The 19,359-nt window shown below is 47.0% G+C and overlaps 1 protein-coding gene across 3 annotated transcripts in view; it reads right to left on the minus strand.

The window, feature by feature from the left end:
- Window positions 1-19,359, minus strand: part of iqgap1 (IQ motif containing GTPase activating protein 1) — a 93,757-nt gene that overhangs the window by 11,582 nt on the left and 62,816 nt on the right. For all 3 annotated transcript variants that reach the window (XM_041789263.1, XM_041789282.1, XM_041789272.1), the window contains 8 exons: window positions 6,264-6,348; window positions 5,311-5,543; window positions 4,587-4,719; window positions 4,002-4,104; window positions 3,703-3,838; window positions 3,526-3,613; window positions 2,829-3,038; window positions 2,553-2,719 (listed from right to left, as the gene is read on the minus strand). In XM_041789263.1, the coding sequence (XP_041645197.1) occupies window positions 2,553-2,719; window positions 2,829-3,038; window positions 3,526-3,613; window positions 3,703-3,838; window positions 4,002-4,104; window positions 4,587-4,719; window positions 5,311-5,543; window positions 6,264-6,348 (1,155 nt within the window). The remainder of the gene's footprint in view (window positions 1-2,552; window positions 2,720-2,828; window positions 3,039-3,525; window positions 3,614-3,702; window positions 3,839-4,001; window positions 4,105-4,586; window positions 4,720-5,310; window positions 5,544-6,263; window positions 6,349-19,359) is intronic.

A 19,359-nucleotide genomic window follows, 5' to 3' on the forward strand; every position in this document is an offset into this window, starting at 1 on the left:
TTCCCCGTCTACCCTCAGGGTGTATGTAGCCGCCATTTCCTCTCGTCATGCTCTAGGCAACAACAGCACAATTGGTTGCCACAGGTTAGCCTTTTTATGAAGGGAGCTATGAGGCTCTGTCCCTCACTAGCCCCCAGAGTACCAACTTGGGACCTGTCCCTTGTACTTGACCGTCTGTGTTTGCCTTCTTTTGAGCCTCTGGCACAGGCAGAGCTGAGGTGGTTATCGGTGAAGACGGCCTTCCTCCTCACTATTACTACAGCAAAGCGTGTCGGTGAGCTCCACACCTTGTCCGTTAACCCTACATGTCTGAGGTGGCACCCAGATGACCGTGGGGTCACCTTGTGGCCACATGCAGCCTTTCTGCCCAAGGTGTTGTCAAAGTCAAACCTTGATAAACCAATTCAGCTTGCGCGTTTCGATCCCCCACCAGGGGAAGATAATGACAGGCCAGCATTGCTGTGCCCGGTTCGCGCCTTGAGAGCATATATTAATAGCACAGCGAACATGCGTACATCGGACCAACTGTTTGTCTGTCATAGTGGTCCTAAGAGAGGTAGTGCTGTCTTCAAGCAACGCTTGGCCCACTGTGGATGTTATTAACGAGGCATATCAGGCAGATGGTCGCCCACTACCATCTGGCGTACGGTGCCACTCCACAAGGGGTATATCCACGTCATGGGCCGCCATGAGAGTGGTATCCTTGGAGGCCATCTGTGATGCAGCCTCTTGGGCAACTCCAAACACATTCACAAGGTTCTGCAAAGTGAACATCCTCACCCCCCATCCCCTGGGGGTGATCCTTTCACCAGACTCTGCTGCTTCGATGCAGTAAGTGGTATGTATTGGATTCCTCATGACCATGTTCGTATAGGTCATCCAGTGCTTGAAGCACCGCCTCTGGCGGTCAGGAAGGATGAAATAGAACGTAAGGTTACGTATGTAACCATGGTTCTATGAATCCTGGATGACCGCCAGAGCACTCAGTCACTCAGAATCATTGTGAGCTCGCGAGAAGATTCCATAGCAACTGATTCCCTGATGACACCGGAAGATATAGGCTATCCGGGTCAGCAGGTGTCACACGTGACTTTGTTGGTATAGCTACTCGACCTGCGCATGCGCGATGTGTTATCCAGTGCTTGAAGCACCGCCTCTGGCGGTCATCCAGGATTCATAGAACCATGGTTACATACGTAACCTTACGTTATATAGACATTACAGGTGTAGATAAATGGATGTACATAAATCTCTGGTTATATAGACATTACAGGTGTAGATAAATTAATGTAGATAAATCCCTGGTTATATAGATATTACAGGTGTAGATAAATCCCTGGTTATATAGATATTACAGGTGTAGATAAATTAATGTAGATAAATCCCTGGTTATATAGATATTACAGGTGTAGATAAATCCCTGGTTATATAGATATTACAGGTGTAGATAAATTAATGTAGATAAATCTCTGGTTATATAGACATTACAGGGGTAGATAAATTAATGTAGATAAATCCCTGGTTATATAGATATTACAGGTGTAGATAAATCCCTGGTTATATAGATATTACAGGTGTAGATAAATTAATGTAGATAAATCTCTGGTTATATAGACATTACAGGGGTAGATAAATTAATGTAGATAAATCTCTGGTTATATAGATATTACAGGGGTAGATAAATTAATGTAGATAAATCCCTGGTTATATAGATATTACAGGTGTAGATAAATCTCTGGTTATATAGATATTACAGGTGTAGATAAATTAATGTAGATAAATCTCTGGTTATATAGACATTACAGGGGTAGATAAATTAATGTAGATAAATCTCTGGTTATATAGATATTACAGGGGTAGATAAATTAATGTAGATAAATCCCTGGTTATATAGATATTACAGGTGTAGATAAATCTCTGGTTATATAGATATTACAGGTGTAGATAAATTAATGTAGATAAATCTCTGGTTATATAGATATTACAGGGGTAGATAAATTAATGTAGATAAATCCCTGGTTATATAGATATTACAGGTGTAGATAAATCTCTGGTTATATAGACATTACAGGGGTAGATAAATTAATGTAGATAAATCTCTGGTTATATAGACATTACAGGGGTAGATAAATTAATGTAGATAAATCTCTGGTTATATAGACATTACAGGGGTAGATAAATTAATGTAGATAAATCTCTGGTTATATAGACATTACAGGGGTAGATAAATTAATGTAGATAAATCTCTGGTTATATAGACATTACAGGGGTAGATAAATTAATGTAGATAAATCTCTGGTTATATAGACATTACAGGGGTAGATAAATTAATGTAGATAAATCTCTGGTTATATAAACATTACAGGGGTAGATAAATTAATGCAGATAAATCTCTGGTTATATAGACATTACAGGGGTAGATAAATTAATGTAGATAAATCTCTGGTTATATAGACATTACAGGGGTAGATAAATTAATGTAGGTATATCTCTGGTCATATAGATATTATAGATGACATTGTAGATAGCCATTATAGATGATGGAAACCTACTTGCCCTTGCTGGCCAGGTTGTCCATGCAGGTTTTGATGTACTGGTTGTACGAGTCAATCTGGACGTTGAAGAAGTCGGATTTTGAGTTCAAGGCGGCGTTTGTCTGCTGGAGGCGGACTAGCTCGGCTTTCCGCCGCTGACGGTATCGTCTCTGATTTCTGATGTCCTGAAACACACCACAGCATCAGGATGATGAAATTGTGTCTCATCAACAGTTCGTTGTCTAAGGAAGTGAAGTTGACCCCTTCCTTGCAGAGGATTATGGGATTTCTTACCTTGGCGATGTTGTTGATCAGGTCCTGGTAGCGGTTTTGGGGATGGACCTTTCCGAGCTCGGCCAATCTCTGCAGGTTGCTACGGATCTTATCTTTCTTTCCCTGCAGGGTCAAGCTGTCGTCCACCACCGGCTTGGCCTGCTTCATCTTCTCAGGAGTCTTTGCATCTCTGATGGCCCTCCTTTGCATCGCCCGCTGGTACTCTGCCTCCTGTTTACAAACAAACAGCACATAATTGTAAACAAAAACAGCCTTATGTATGACAATAAGATGAGTGACGGTTTAACAGTTTAACAATCCAGTTTTTCAAATAAAGGCTGAGAGAATCTAATGTGAGAAATTAGTTTATGTTAACATTTATTTTTATCCACTATATATCTACTATCTACTATATCCATCTACTTTAATAAATAACTGTTTTTATTGATATTTATGTTTAAGATTCATAGTTTTTACCTGCATCACCTAAGAAGAAAAAAATCATATCTGTGTTTAGATATTATTCAAAAATGTTGTGTATTAAATCTCCTTAAATTTAAAAAGACTTTATTAGATTCATAAACGGACAGCTAGATAGATAGCTGCTTTATTAATCCTGAGGAAAATTCATTATTTAAATGTTAATCTGTTGAATTACAGCTGCTTTAATAATTATAAAATAATTATTATTATCATTAGAATAACTGTCATCCTTGACCTGTTCAGGACTCGCTGTGGACTCCAGGATCTCGGTCAGAGTCTCTCCTGGTTGGAAGCGGATCACGTCTACTATGAGTCTCTTTGTGCTAAAAAAAATAAAAATAAAAGTTTTTTTTAATACGTTCCTGAATAAAAATCAATATATGGTATTTAAACGTTCTCTATTCATACTGACTTTAGCAGCAGCGTTTTGGCGTCCATCTCAGCATTGGCCTCGCCAGGAACATCAAACTTGTTTGTGAGAGTGAGAGAAACTTCGGTTTTCCCCATCAGCTCTTTGCTCGGGTCGTCAGGAGGAAGAGGATTCTCACCTGGACGGACAGGTAAATAAGGCCTCTGATTGGTTAAAGACTTGTCAAAAAACAGAAACACATTTAACTACCTTATCCCACAAAAATAGTCTTAAATTACACCAAACACAGAAACCATCATCTCAGTATTTATGACTGGGATTTACTGAACAGACCCACTTACCAATCAGAGACTCGACAGTGGGAACCTCCCCCAGGTCCTCCAACAGCTCATGGATTGGATCGTTGTGTTCAGGGGCAATGGCATCCTGATGATCCAACAACAGCTACACATGACATCAGAGAGAAAATATAAATATTTTCATTAAAAACTATTTAAGAATTAAAAATTGAGGTTATGAAACATGTAGACATCAGAGAGAAGATATCAGTATTATCACATAAAACTATACTTAAGAATTAAAAAATGAGATTATGAAGCATGTAGACATCAGAGAGAAAATTATATATTATCATATAAAACTATTTCTAAATAAAGTGTTCCATAAACATGTGAGTATGATGATTTTGCAGCATGCAAGGAAGATAATGTTTAAGTTTAAAGAAATCATTTTGAAATTTATTTAAATAAATTGATGTTTTCTCTATAAGATAGTCTGACAAATTTTCACCAAAACATTTTTACTGAAAGAAAAGTTGGTGAAGCAGGCAGAGAGATTATTTTTCAGATGGAAATAATTGGAGGTTTTGTGAATGCGAGGAGAGAAAAGCTTTTTAATATGAATAAAATATAAAACAAAGATCTCACTGTGTGAGTATTGATGATTTCTCCGATGGAGATGTAGATGACGGGTTTGGTCACGGTGACGAGGTCCGAGTACTGATCCACGTTAAACTTCTCCTCCAGCGACGGCACGTCGCACGCTGCCAGAAAGAAACGCCTGACAGAAAGATGAAAGAAAACAAGATCAAAAAGATTTTTAAAGAAAAGTGATAAAGAAGGTAGAAATGATTAAAGTGATGAAATTGATAAAAAAGAGATGCATAAGAAAAAAAGATGATGATGAGAAAGATGATGAAGAAGAAGATGATGGTGATGATGATGAAGATGGAGATGATGATGAAGACAGATAAAGGAGATAGAGAGCATCGTGAAGGCTAAAGTGATGAAGATGAAGATCACTGAGATGATGGTAAAGTGATGATGATGATGAAGATGATGGTGAAGATGGAGATGACAATGAAGATGATGATGAAGACAGATAAAGAAGATAGAGAGCATTGGTGAAGGCTAAAGTGATGAAGATGAAGATCACTGAGATGATGGTGATGAGGATGATGATGGTAATGCTGATGAAGATTGAGATGAAGACAGATAAAGGAGATAGAGAGCATTGTTGAAGGCTAAAGTGATGAAGATGAAGATCACTGAGATGATGGAGATGAGGATGAGGTCAATGTTCATGAGATAAAATAAAATGTCTGTTGTTTTTTTACTTCCCGTTTGCTGACTGTAGGAACAGCGGTCTCACCTGAACTTCAGGTAGGAGGCACTCAGGTACTCGTTGATGGGGTTCAGGTGGGCGTTGTCTCCCATGAACATCTTGTTGGAGGCGGCGTGCTGCAGCATCTTAGCCACAGAGCCCAGATTCCTTCTCTGCTCTGTGGTCAGCTGACCGCCTGCTGACACTTCGATGATGTCGAAGGCGTCAGGCGCCACAATGGCGGGGTTCATGTAACGATAATAGAGCAGGTTCCCCACGATCTGGAGATTGAAAAAGACCCCGTTTACTTTATCAGGTCTACAACGGCCTCACATATTAAATAAAAAATAAAGTTTTATCTGAGGGAGACAGAAAAACAGACAAGAACTGCTGAGGAATGAAAAATCCTATTGACTGCCAATGATAAAGACAATTCAGAAAAAAATGAACAAAGAATATTCTGGAACACAGTTTAGACCAAAGCCAAATATTATAACTATGAAATAAAAAATACATTATCTGAAGAAAATGGGAGAAGGATGGAAACTGTTAAAGGTTTATTCTGTCATTTTCAACCCTTAGATATATTTATGCACCATCCTTATAAATCCTCAAATACATTTTGGGTTTAATTTGAAGGAGCAGAAGATCTCAGGCTCATCAGGTTGTGGAGGAAAAGGAGAAGATGAAGAGCAGCGTGACTCGCCTTCACGTCCACAGACAAAGAAGGACGACTCGCCAACAGAGAGGCTGCAGCTGATTGGTTGGAGGGAAACAAGAAAGAGCAGAAAGAGAAGAAGAAAGGAAAGAATGAAAAAGAGAAAAGAAGGAGAGACAAGACAGAAAGGTGCTTTAATAGAGAGCAGAGAAGAAGAAGAAACCAGGCGGTCCAGCGTCACACCATCATTAAGTTAAGCTCAAAGATCTGACTCTAAAGTGGAAATCTAATCAATATGTTTGATAGTACCAGTAATCCACTATCAATGTTTAAACATTCACACCTTCAGAAGCTCATCCTCCGTGGCATCTGGAAACTTCTCATGAAGAGAATCTTTCAAAACCTTGGAGATGAAACGCATCCCGTACCTACAGACACAGAGCAGAGGTGATTATAGATCAATCAGTCAATCGATCGATCGATTGATCGATCAACCATTTAATCAATCCATCAATCAATCCATCTACCAATCATTTAATCAGTCAACTGGTCATTTTTTCAATCCATCAATTAATCAATCAACAAGTCAATCAATCTATTGTCAATTGATCAACCAATCAGTCGGTCAGTCAGTCAATCAATCAATCCATCAACCCATCAATCAATCAATGAACAAGTAAATCAGTAAACTGATCATTTATTCAATCAATCATCAACCAATCATTCAACTGATCAATCAACCAGTCCACTTTTCAACTCATCAACTGATCAATAGATTTTAATCCCCAACGGAAATCTGATCTTACAGTCAACCAATCAATCAATCATTCAACCAGTCAACTGAACAATCAATCACTCACTCACTGAATCAATCAATCAACAAAGTGGACAAACATTCAATCATTCAGTCTATTAATCACTACATCAATCAGACAACCAGCCAGTCATTCTATCTGTCTATGGTACGTAGGGATGGATCACTTGACCTGTTGTAGCGTGGGATGGTGTATGAGTGTGGCATGGAATGGTGTATGAGTGTGGCATGGAATGGTGTATGAGTGTGGCATGGAATGGTGTATGAGTGTGGCATGGAATGGTGTATGAGTCTGGGATGGAATGGTGTATGAGTGTGGCGTGGCGTAGGATTGTGTATGAGTGTGGCGTGGGATGGTGTATGAGTGTGGCATGGAATGGTGTATGAGTGTGGCATAGAATGGTGTATGAGTGTGGCATGGAATGGTGTATGAGTCTGGCATGGAATGGTGTATGAGTGTGGCATAGAATGGTGTATTAGTCAGGCATGGAATGGTGTATGAGTCTGGCATGGAATGGTGTATGAGTGTGGCGTGGTGTGGGATTGTGTATGAGTGTGGCGTGGGATGGTGTTTAAGTGTGGCGTGGCGTGGGATGGTGTATAAGTGTAGCGTGGAATGGTGTATGAGTGTGGCATGGCGTGGGATGGTGTAGGAGTGTGGCGTGGCGTGGGATGGTGTATGAGTTTGGCGTGGAATGGTGTATTACTGTGGCGTGGTGTGGAATGGTGTATGAGTGTGGTGTGGTGTAGAATGGTGTATGAGTGTGGCATGGAATGGGATGGCGTATGAGTGTGGCATGGAATGGTGTATTAGTGTGGCGTGGCGGGGGATGGTGTATGAGTGTGGCATGGTGTGGGAAGTTGTATCAGTGTGGTGTGGTGTGGGATGGAGTATAAGTGTGGCATGGAATGGTGTATGAAGGTGGCGTGGCGTGGGATGGTGTAGGAGTGTGGCGTTGAATTGTGTATGAGTCTGGTGTGGAATGGGATGGTGTATGAGTGTGGCTACAATGGTGTATGAGTGTGGCATGGCGTGGAATGGTGTATGAGTGTGGCATGGTGTGGAAAGGCGTATAAGTGTGGCGTGGCGTGGGATGGTGTATGAGTGTGGCGTGGAATTGTGTATGAGTGTGGTGTGGCGTGGGATGGTGTATGAGTGTGGCATGGAATGGTGTATGAGTGTGGCATGGCGTGGGATTGTGTATAAGTGTGGCGTGGTGTGGAATGGTGTATAAATGTGGCGTGGTGTGGAATGGTGTATAAGTGTGGCATGGTGTGGAATTGTGTTTGAGTGTGGCGTGGAATTGTGGATGAGTCTGGCGTGGAATTGTGTATGAGTCTGGCGTGGAATTGTGTATGAGTCTGGCGTGGAATTGTGGATGAGTCTGGTGTGGTGTTGAATGGTGTATGAGTGTGGCATGGTGTGGAATGGTGTATGAGTGTGGGGTGGCGTGGGATTGTGTATGAGTATGGCGTGGCGTGGGATGGTGTATGAGTGTGGCGTGGAATTGTGTATGAGTGTGGTGTGGCGTGGGATGGTGTATGAGTGTGGCGTGGAATTGTGTATGAGTGTGGTGTGGCGTGGGATGGTGTATTAGTGTGGCCGGGAATGGTGTATGAGTGTGGCGTGGAATTGTGTATGAGTGTGGTGTGGCGTGGGATGGTGTATTAGTGTGGCATGGAATGGTGTATGAGTGTGGCGTGGTGTGAAATGGTGTATAAGTGTGGCATGGCGTGCAATGGTGTATAATTATGGCGTGGTGTGGAATGGTGTATGAGCGTGACGTGGGATGGTGTATGAGTGTGGCATGGTGTGGAATGGTGTATGAGTGTGGCGTGGCGTGGGATTGTGTATGAGTGTGGCGTGGTATGGAATGGTGTATAAATGTGGCGTGCTGTGGAATGTTGTATGAGTGTGGCGTGGTGTGGAATGGTGTATGAGTGTGGGGTGGCGTGGGATGGTGCATGAGTGTGGCGTGGCGTGGGATTGTGTATGAGTGTGGCGTGGTGTGGAATGGTGTATGAGTGTGGCGTGGTGTGGAATGGTGCATGAGTGTGGCGTGGCGTGGGATTGTGTATGAGTGTGGCGTGGTGTGGAATGTTGTATGAGTGTGGCGTGGTGTGGAATGGTGTATGAGTGTGGGGTGGCGTGGGATGGTGCATGAGTGTGGCGTGGCGTGGGATTGTGTATGAGTGTGGCGTGGTGTGGAATGTTGTATGACTGTGGCGTGGTGTGGAATGGTGTATGAGTGTGGGGTGGCGTGGGATGGTGCATGAGTGTGGCGTGGCGTGGGATTGTGTATGAGTGTGGCGTGGTGTGGAATGGTGCATGAGTGTGGCGTGGTGTGGGATGGTGTATAAGTTTGGCATGGAATGGTGTATGAGTGTGGGGTGGCGTGGGATGGTGCATGAGTATGGCGTGGCGTGGGATTGTGTATGAGTGTGGCGTGGTGTGGAATGGTGTATGAGTGTGGCATGGAATGGTGTATGAGTGTGGCATGGAATGGTGTATGAGTGTGGCATGGAATGGTGTATGAGTCTGGGATGGAATTGTGTATGAGTGTGGCGTGGCGTAGGATTGTGTATGAGTGTGGCGTGGAATGGTGTATGAGTGTGGCATGGAATGGTGTATGAGTCTGGCATGGAATGGTGTATGAGTGTGGCATAGAATGGTGTATTAGTCAGGCATGGAATGGTGTATGAGTCTGGCATGGAATGGTGTATGAGTGTGGCGTGGTGTGGGATTGTGTATGAGTGTGGCGTGGGATGGTGTTTAAGTGTGGCGTGGCGTGGGATGGTGTATAAGTGTAGCGTGGAATGGTGTATGAGTGTGGCATGGCGTGGGATGGTGTAGGAGTGTGGCGTGGCGTGGGATGGTGTATGAGTGTGGCGTGGGATGGTGTTTAAGTGTGGCGTGGCGTGGGATGGTGTATAAGTGTAGCGTGGAATGGTGTATGAGTGTGGCATGGCGTGGGATGGTGTAGGAGTGTGGCGTGGCGTGGGATGGTGTATGAGTTTGGCGTGGAATGGTGTATTACTGTGGCGTGGTGTGGAATGGTGTATGAGTGTGGCATGGCGTGGGATGGTGTAGGAGTGTGGCGTGGCGTGGGATGGTGTATGAGTTTGGCGTGGAATGGTGTATTACTGTGGCGTGGTGTAGAATGGTGTATGAGTGTGGCATGGAATGGGATGGCGTATGAGTGTGGCATGGAATGGTGTATTAGTGTGGCGTGGCGGGGGATTGTGTATGAGTGTGGCGTGGGATGGTGTTTAAGTGTGGCGTGGCGTGGGATGGTGTATAAGTGTAGCGTGGAATGGTGTATGAGTGTGGCATGGCGTGGGATGGTGTAGGAGTGTGGCGTGGCGTGGGATGGTGTATGAGTGTGGCGTGGGATGGTGTTTAAGTGTGGCGTGGCGTGGGATGGTGTATAAGTGTAGCGTGGAATGGTGTATGAGTGTGGCATGGCGTGGGATGGTGTAGGAGTGTGGCGTGGCGTGGGATGGTGTATGAGTTTGGCGTGGAATGGTGTATTACTGTGGCGTGGTGTGGAATGGTGTATGAGTGTGGTGTGGTGTAGAATGGTGTATGAGTGTGGCATGGAATGGGATGGTGTATGAGTGTGGCATGGTGTGGGAAGTTGTATCAGTGTGGTGTGGTGTGGGATGGAGTATAAGTGTGGCATGGAATGGTGTATGAAGGTGGCGTGGCGTGGGATGGTGTAGGAGTGTGGCGTTGAATTGTGTATGAGTCTGGTGTGGAATGGGATGGTGTATGAGTGTGGCTACAATGGTGTATGAGTGTGGCATGGCGTGGAATGGTGTATGAGTGTGGCATGGTGTGGAAAGGCGTATAAGTGTGGCGTGGCGTGGGATGGTGTATGAGTGTGGCGTGGAATTGTGTATGAGTGTGGTGTGGCGTGGGATGGTGTATTAGTGTGGCATGGAATGGTGTATGAGTGTGGCATGGCGTGGGATGGTGCATGAGTGTGGCGTGGTGTGGAATGGTGTATTAGTGTGGCGGGGCGTGGAATGGTGCATGAGCGTGGCGTGGCGTGGAATGGTGTATGAGCGTGACGTGGGATGGTGTATGAGTGTGGCGTGGCGTAGGATGGTGCATGAGTGTGGCGTGGTGTGGAATGGTGTATTAGTGTGGCGTGGCGTGGGATGGTGCATGAGTGCGACGTGGTGTTGAATGGTGTATTAGTGTGGCGGGGCGTGGAATGGTGCATGAGCGTGGCGTGGCGTGGAATGGTGTATGAGTGTGGCATGGAATGGTGTATGAGTGTGGCGTGGTGTGGAATGGTGTATAAATGTGGCATGGTGTGGAATGGTGTATGAGTGTGGCATGGAATGGTGTATTAGTGTGGCGTGGCGGGGGATGGTGTATGAGTGTGGCATGGTGTGGGAAGTTGTATCAGTGTGGTGTGGTGTGGAATGGTGTATTAGTGTGGCGTGGGATGGTTCATGAGTGCGGCGTGGTGTTGAATGGTGTATTAGTGTGGCGTGGCGTGGGATTGTGTATAAGTGTGGCGTGGTGTGGAATGGTGTATAAATGTGGCATGGTGTGGAATGGTGTATGAGTGTGGTGTGGTGTAGAATGGTGTATGAGTGTGGCATGGAATGGGATGGCGTATGAGTGTGGCATGGAATGGTGTATTAGTGTGGCGTGGCGGGGGATGGTGTATGAGTGTGGCATGGTGTGGGAAGTTGTATCAGTGTGGTGTGGTGTGGGATGGAGTATAAGTGTGGCATGGAATGGTGTATGAGTGTGGCGTGGCGTGGGATGGTGTAGGAGTGTGGCGTTGAATTGTGTATGAGTCTGGTGTGGAATGGGATGGTGTATGAGTGTGGCTACAATGGTGTATGAGTGTGGCATGGCGTGGAATGGTGAATGAGTGTGGCGTGGAATTGTGTATGAGTGTGGTGTGGCGTGGGATGGTGTATTAGTGTGGCATGGAATGGTGTATGAGTGTGGCATGACGTGGGATGGTGTATGAGTGTGGCGTGGCGTAGGATGGTGAATGAGTGTGGTGTGGTGTGGAATGGTGTATTAGTGTGGCGGGGCGTGGAATGGTGCAAGAGCGTGGCGTGGCGTGGAATGGTGTATGAGTGTGGCATGGAATGGTGTATGAGTGTGGCGTGGTGTGGAATGGTGTATAAATGTGGCATGGTGTGGAATGGAGTATGAGTGTGGGGGGGAGGCGTGGGAAGGTGTATGATTGTGGCGTGGCGTGGGATTGTGTATGAGTCTGGCGTGGAATTGTGGATGAGTCTGGCGTGGAATTGTGTATGAGTCTGGCGTGGAATTGTGGATGAGTCTGGCGTGGAATTGTGGATGAGTCTGGTGTGGTGTGGAATGGTGTATGAGTGTGGCATGGTGTGGAATTGTGTATGAGTCTGGCGTGGAATTGTGGATGAGTCTGGTGTGGTGTTGAATGGTGTATGAGTGTGGCATGGTGTGGAATGGTGTATGAGTGTGGGGTGGCGTGGGATTGTGTATGAGTATGGCGTGGCGTGGGATGGTGTATGAGTGTGGCGTGGAATTGTGTATGAGTGTGGTGTGGCGTGGGATGGTGTATTAGTGTGGCCGGGAATGGTGTATTAGTGTGGCATGGAATGGTGTATGAGTGTGGCGTGGTGTGAAATGGTGTATAAGTGTGGCATGGCGTGCAATGGTGTATAATTATGGCGTGGTGTGGAATGGTGTATGAGCGTGACGTGGGATGGTGTATGAGTGTGGCATGGTGTGGAATGGAGTATAAGTGTGGCATGGAATGGTGTATGAGTGTGGCTTGGTGTGGGATGGTGTATGAGTGTGGCGTGGCATGGGATTGTGTATGAGTGTGGCGTGGTATGGAATGGTGTATAAATGTGGCGTGCTGTGGAATGTTGTATGAGTGTGGCGTGGTGTGGAATGTTGTATGAGTGTGGGGTGGCGTGGGATGGTGCATGAGTGTGGCGTGGCGTGGGATTGTGTATGAGTGTGGCGTGGTGTGGAATGGTGTATGAGTGTGGCGTGGTGTGGAATTGTGGATGAGTCTGGCATGGTGTGGAATGGTGTATAAGTGTGGCGTGGTGTGGAATGTTGTATGAGCGTGGGGTGGCGTGGGATGGTGCATGAGTGTGGCGTGGCGTGGGATGGTGTATGAGTGTGGCGTGGTGTGGAATGGTGTATGAGTGTGGCATGGTGTGGAATTGTGTATGAGTGTGGCATGGTGTGGGATGGTGTATAAGTGTGGCATGGAATGGTGTATGAGTGTGGCATGGTGTGGAATGGTGTATGAGTGTGGGGTGGCGTGGAATGGTGTATGAGTGTGGCGTGGCGTGGGATGGTGTATGAGTGTGGTGTGGAATTGTGTATGAGTGTGGTGTGGCGTGGGATGGTGTATTAGTGTGGCATGGAATGGTGTATGAGTGTGGCATGGTGTGGAATGGTGTATGAGTGTGGCATGGTGTGAAATGGTGTATAAGTGTGGCGTGGCGTGCAATGGTGTATAATTATGGCGTGGTGTGGAATGGTGTATGAGTGTGGCGTGGTGTGGGATGGTGCATGAGTGTGGTGTGGTGTGGAATGGTGTATAAGTTTGGCGGGGCGTGGAATGGTGCATTAGCGTGGCGTGGCGTGGAATGGTGTATGAGCGTGGCGTGGGATGGTGTATTAGTGTGGCATGGAATGGTGTATGAGTGTGGCATGGTGTGGAATGGTGTATGAGTGTGGCGTGGTGTGAAATGGTGTATAAGTGTGGCATGGCGTGCAAGGGTGTATAATTATGGCGTGGTGTCGAATGGTGTATGAGCGTGATGTGGGATTGTGTATGAGTGTGGCGTGGTGTGGAATGTTGTATGAGTGTGGCGTGGTGTGGAATGTTGTATGAGTGTGGGGTGGCGTGGGATGGTGCATGAGTGTGGCGTGGCGTGGGATTGTGTATGAGTGTGGCGTGGTGTGGAATGGTGTATGAGTGTGGCGTGGTGTAGAATGGTGTATGAGTGTGGCATGGAATGGTGTATTAGTGTGGCATGGTGTGGAATTGTGTATGAGTGTGGCATGGTGTGGAATGGTGTATGAGTGTGGGGTGGCGTGGGATGGTGTATGAGTGTGGTGTGGCGTGGGATTGTGTATGAGCGTGGCGTGGTGTAGAATGGTGTATGAGTGTGGCATGGTGTGAAATGGTGTATAAGTGTGGCGTGGCGTGCAATGGTGTATAATTATGGCGTGGTGTGGAATGGTGTATGAGTGTGGCGTGGTGTGGGATGGTGCATGAATGTGGCGTGGAATTGTGTATGAGTGTGGCATGGTGTGGAATGGTGTATGAGCGTGACGTGGGATGGTGTATGAGTGTGGCGTGGCGTAGGATGGTGTATAAGTGTGGCCATGAATGGTGTATGAGTGTGGCGTGGTGTGGAATGGTGTATAAATGGGGCGTGGTGTGGAATGGTGTATGAGTGTGGGGTGGCGTCGGATGGTGTATGAGTGTGGCGTGGCTTGGGATTGTGTATAAGTGTGGCGTGGTGTGGAATGGTGTATAAGTGTGGCCATGAATGGTGTATGAGTGTGGCGTGGTGTGGAATGGTGTATAAATGGGGCGTGGTGTGGAATGGTGTATGAGTGTGGGGTGGCGTCGGATGGTGTATGAGTGTGGCATGGAATTGTGTATGAGTGTGGCGTGGAATTGTGTATGAGTGTGGCGTGGAATTGTGGATGAGTCTGTCGTGGTGTGGGATGGTGTATAAGTGTGGCATGGAATGGTGTATGAGTGTGGCGTGGAATTGTGTATGAGTGTGGCGTGGAATTGTATATGAGTCTGGCGAGGAATTGTGGATGAGTCTGGCGTGGTGTGGGATGGTGTATAAGTATGGCATGGAATGGTGTATGAGTGTGGCATGGAATGGTGTATTAGTGTGGCATGGCGTGGAATGGTGTATGAGTGTGGCGTGGCGTGGAATGTTGTAAGAGTGTGGCGTGGCGTGGAATGTTGTATGAGTGTGGCGTGGTGTGGAATGGTGTATGAGTGTGGCATGTTGTGGAATGGTGTATAAGTGTGGGGTGGCGTGGGATGGTGTATAAGTGTCGCGTGGTGTGGAATGGTGTATGAGTGTGGGGTGGCGTGGGATGGTGTATGAGTGTGGCGTGGCGTGGGATTGTGTATGAGTGTGGTGTGGAATGGTGTATAAATGTGGCGTGGTGTGGAATGGTGTATGAGTGTGGCGTGGTGTGGAATGGTGTATGAGTGTGGGTTGGCGTGGGATGGTGCATGAGTGTGGTGTGGTGTGGAATGGTGTATAAGTGTGGCGGGGCGTGGAATGGTGCATGAGCGTGGCGTGGCGTGGAATGGTGTATGAGTGTGGCGTGGCGTAGGATGGTGTATAAGTGTGGCATGGAATGGTGTATGAGTGTGGTGTGGTGTGGAATGGTGTATAAGTGTGCCGGCGTGTGGAATGGTGCATGAGCGTGGCGTGGCGTGGAATGGTGTATGAGCGTGACGTGGGATGGTGTATGAGTGTGGCGTGGCGTAGGATGGTGTATAAGTGTGGCATGGAATGGTGCATGAGCGTGGCGTGGCGTGGAATGGTGTATGAGCGTGACGTGGGATGGTGTATGAGTGTGGCGTGGCGTAGGATGGTGTATAAGTGTGGCATGGAATGGTGTATAAGTGTGGCGTGGTGTGGAATGGTGTATAAATGTGGCGTGGTGTGGAATGGTGTATGAGTGTGGCATGGAATTGTGTATGAGTGTGGCGTGGAATTGTGTATGAGTCTGGCGTGGAATTGTGTATGAGTGTGGCGTGGAATTGTGTATGAGTGTGGCATGGTGTGGAATGGTGTATGAGTGTGGCATGGTGTAGAATGGTGTATGAGTGTGGCGTGGAATTGTGTATGAGTGTGGCGTGGAATTGTATATGAGTCTGGCGTGGATTTTTGGATGAGTCTGGCGTGGTGTGGGATGGTGTATAAGTATGGCATGGAGTGGTGTATGAGTGTGGCATGGAATGGTGTATTAGTGTGGCATGGCGTGGAATGGTGTATGAGTGTGGCGTGGCGTGGAATGTTGTAAGAGTGTGGCATGGCGTGGAATGTTGTATGAGTGTGGCGTGGTGTGGAATGGTGTATGAGTGTGGAATGGTGTGGAATGGTGTATAAGTGTGGGGTGGCGTGGGATGGTGTATTAGTGTGGCGTGGTGTGGAATGGTGTATGAGTGTGGGGTGGTGTGGAATGGTGTATGAATGTGGTGTGGAATGGAATGGTGTATAAGTGTGGCATGAAATGGTGTATGAATGTGGCGTGGAATTGTGTATGAGTCTGGCATGGTGTGGGATGGTGTATAAGTGTGATGTTGTGTGGGATGGTGTATAAATGTGGCATGGAATGGTGTATGAGTGTCGCATGGAATTGTGTATGAGTGTGGCATGGTGTGGAATTGTGTATGAGTGTGGCGTGGAATTGTGTATGAGTGTGGCATGGTGTGGAATGGTGTATGAGTGTGGCATGGTGTAGAATGGTGTATGAGTGTGGCGTGGTGTAGAATGGTGTATGAGTGTGGCATGGAATGGGATGGTGTATGAGTGTGGCATGTAATGGTGTATTAGTGTGGCATGGCGTGGAATGGTGTATGAGTGTGGCGTGGCGTGGAATGTTGTAAGAGTGTGGCGTGGTGTGGAATGGTGTATAAATGTGGCGTGGTGAGGAATGTTGTATGAGTGTGGCGTGGTGTGGAATGGTGTATGAGTGTGGCGTGGTGTGGAATGGTGTATAAATGTGGCGTGGTGTGGAATGTTGTATGAGTGTGGCGTGGTGTGGAATGGTGTATGAGTGTGGCGTGGTGTGGAATGGTGATTAAAAGTGGCATGGTGTGGAATGGTGTATGAATGTGGTGTGGCATGGAATGGTGTATAAGTGTGGCATGAAATGGTGTATGAGTGTGGCATGGAATGGTGTATGAGTGTGGTGTGGCGTGGGATGGTGTATAAATGTGGCGTGGTGTGGAATGTTGTATGAGTGTGGCGTGGTGTGGAATGGTGTATAAGTGTGGCTTGGCGTGGGATGGTGTATAAGTGTGGCATTGTGTGGAATGTTGGATGAGTGTGGCGTGGTGTTGAATGGTGTATGAGTGTGGCGTGGTGTGGGATGTTGTATCTGTGTGGTGTGGTGTGGGATGGTGTATAAGTGTGGCATGGAATGGTGTATGAGTGTGGCGTGGCGTGGGATGGTGTAAGAGTGTGGCGTGGTGTGGAATGTTGTATGAGTGTGGCGTGGTGTGGAATGGTGTATGAGTGTGGCGTGGTGTGGAATGGTGATTAAAAGTGGCATGGTGTGGAATGGTGTATGAATGTGGTGTGGCATGGAATGGTGTATAAGTGTGGCATGGAATGGTGTATGAGTGTGGCGTGGCATGGGATGGTGTATAAATGTGGCGTGGTGTGGAATGTTGTATGAGTGTGGCGTGGTGTGGAATGGTGTATAAGTGTGGCTTGGCTTGGGATGGTGTATGAGTGTGGCGTGGTGTGGAATGGTGTATAAATGTGGCGTGGTGTGGAATGTTGGATGAGTGTGGCTTGGTGTTGAATGGTGTATGAGCGTGCCGTGGTGTGGGATGTTGTATCTGTGTGGTGTGGTGTGGGATGGTGTATAAGCGTGGCATGGAATGGTGTATGAGTGTGGCGTGGTGTGGAATGGTGTATGAGTGTGGTGTGGTGTCGGATGTTGTATCTGTGTGGTGTGGCATGGAATGGTGTATGAATGTGGCATGGTGTGGAATGATGTGTGTGAAGTGGTGTGGAATGGTGATTAAATGTGGCATGGTGTGGAATGGTGTATGAGTGTGGCGTGGCATGGAATGGTGTATGAGTGTGGTGTGGTGTGGAATGGTGTATGAGTGTGGCGTGGCGTGGGATTGTGTATAAGTGTGGCGTGGTTAGGAATGGTGTATAAATGTGGCGTGGTTAGGAATGGTGTATTACTGTGGTGTGGTGTGGAATGGTGTATGAGTGTGGCATGGAATGGTGTATGAGTGTGGCGTGGTGTGGGATTGTGTATGAGTGTGGCGTGGCATGGGATGGTGTTTAAGTGTGGCGTGGCGTGGGATGGTGTATAAGTGTAGCGTGGAATGGTGTATGAGTGTGGCATGGCGTGGGATGGTGTAGGAGTGTGGCGTGGTGTAGAATGGTGTATGAGTGTGGCATGCAATGGTGTATTAGTGTGGCATGGTGTGGATTGGTGTATGAGTGTGGGGTGGAATTGTGTATGAGTGTGGCATGGTGTGGATTGGTGTATGAGTGTGGGGTGGCGTGGGATGGTGTATGAGTGTGGCGTGGTGTGAGATGGTGTATGAGTGTGACGTGGTGTGGGATGGTGTATAAGTGTGGCATGGAATGGTGTATGAGTGTGGCATGGAATGGTGTATGAGTCTGGCATGGTGTGGAATGGTGTAAGAGTGTGGTATGGCCAGGAATGGTGTATGAGCGTGGCGTGGTGTGGAATGGTGCATGAGTGTGGCGTGGTGTGGAATGGTGTATGAGTGTGGTATGGCCAGGAATGGTGTATGAGCGTGGCGTGGTGTGGAATGGTGCATGAGTGTGGCATGGAATGGTGTATGAGTGTGGTATGGCCAGGAATGGTGTATGAGCGTGGCGTGGTGTGGAATGGTGTATAAGTGTGGCGTGGTGTGGAATGGTGCATGAGTGTGGCCAGGAATGGTGTATGAGCGTGGCGTGGTGTGGAATGGTGTATAAATGTGGCGTGGTGTGGAATGGTGTATAAATGTGGCGTGGTGTGGAATGGTGTATGAGTGTGGCGTGGTGTGGAATGGTGTATGAGTGTGGCCAGGAATGGTGTATGAGTTTGGCATGGTGTGGAATGGTGTATGAGTGTGGCGTGGAATGGTGTATGAGTTTGGCATGGTGTGGAATGGTGTATGAGTGTGGCGTGGCCAGGAATGGTGTATGAGCGTGGCGTGGTGTGGAATGGTGTATGAGTGTGGTATGGCCAGGAATGGTGTATGAGCGTGGCGTGGTGTGGAATGGTGTATAAATGTGGCATGGTGTGGAATGGTGTATAAGTGTGGCGTGGTGTGGAATGGTGTATTAATGTGGCGTGGTGTGGAATGGTGTATAAGTGTGGCCAGGAATGATGTATGAGCGTGGCGTGGTGTGGAATGGTGTATAAATGTGGGGTGGTGTGGAATGGTGTATGAGTGTGGCCAGGAATGGTGTATGAGCGTGGCGTGGTGTGGAATGGTGTATAAATGTGGGGTGGTGTGGAATGGTGTATGAGTGTGGCGTGGTGTGGAATGGTGTATGAGTGTGGCGTGGCGTGGGATGGTACATGACTGTGGCCTGGTGTGGAATGGTGTATAAATGTGGTGTGGTGTGGAATGGTGTATAAATGTGGCGTGGTGTGGAATGGTGTATAAATGTGGCGTGGTGTGGAATGGTGTATAAATGTGGCATGGTGTGGAATGGTGTATAAATGTGGCGTGGTGAGGAATGGTGTATGAGTGTGGCGTGAAATGGTGTATGAGTGTGGCATGGCGTGAGATGGTGTATGAGTGTGGTGTGGTGTGGAATGGTGTATAAATGTGGCGTGGTGTGGGATGGTGTATAAGTGTGGCTTGGTCTGGAATGGTGTATG

This window comes from Cheilinus undulatus, linkage group 1, assembly GCF_018320785.1.
Source record: "Cheilinus undulatus linkage group 1, ASM1832078v1, whole genome shotgun sequence".
Classification (NCBI taxonomy): domain Eukaryota; kingdom Metazoa; phylum Chordata; class Actinopteri; order Labriformes; family Labridae; genus Cheilinus; species Cheilinus undulatus.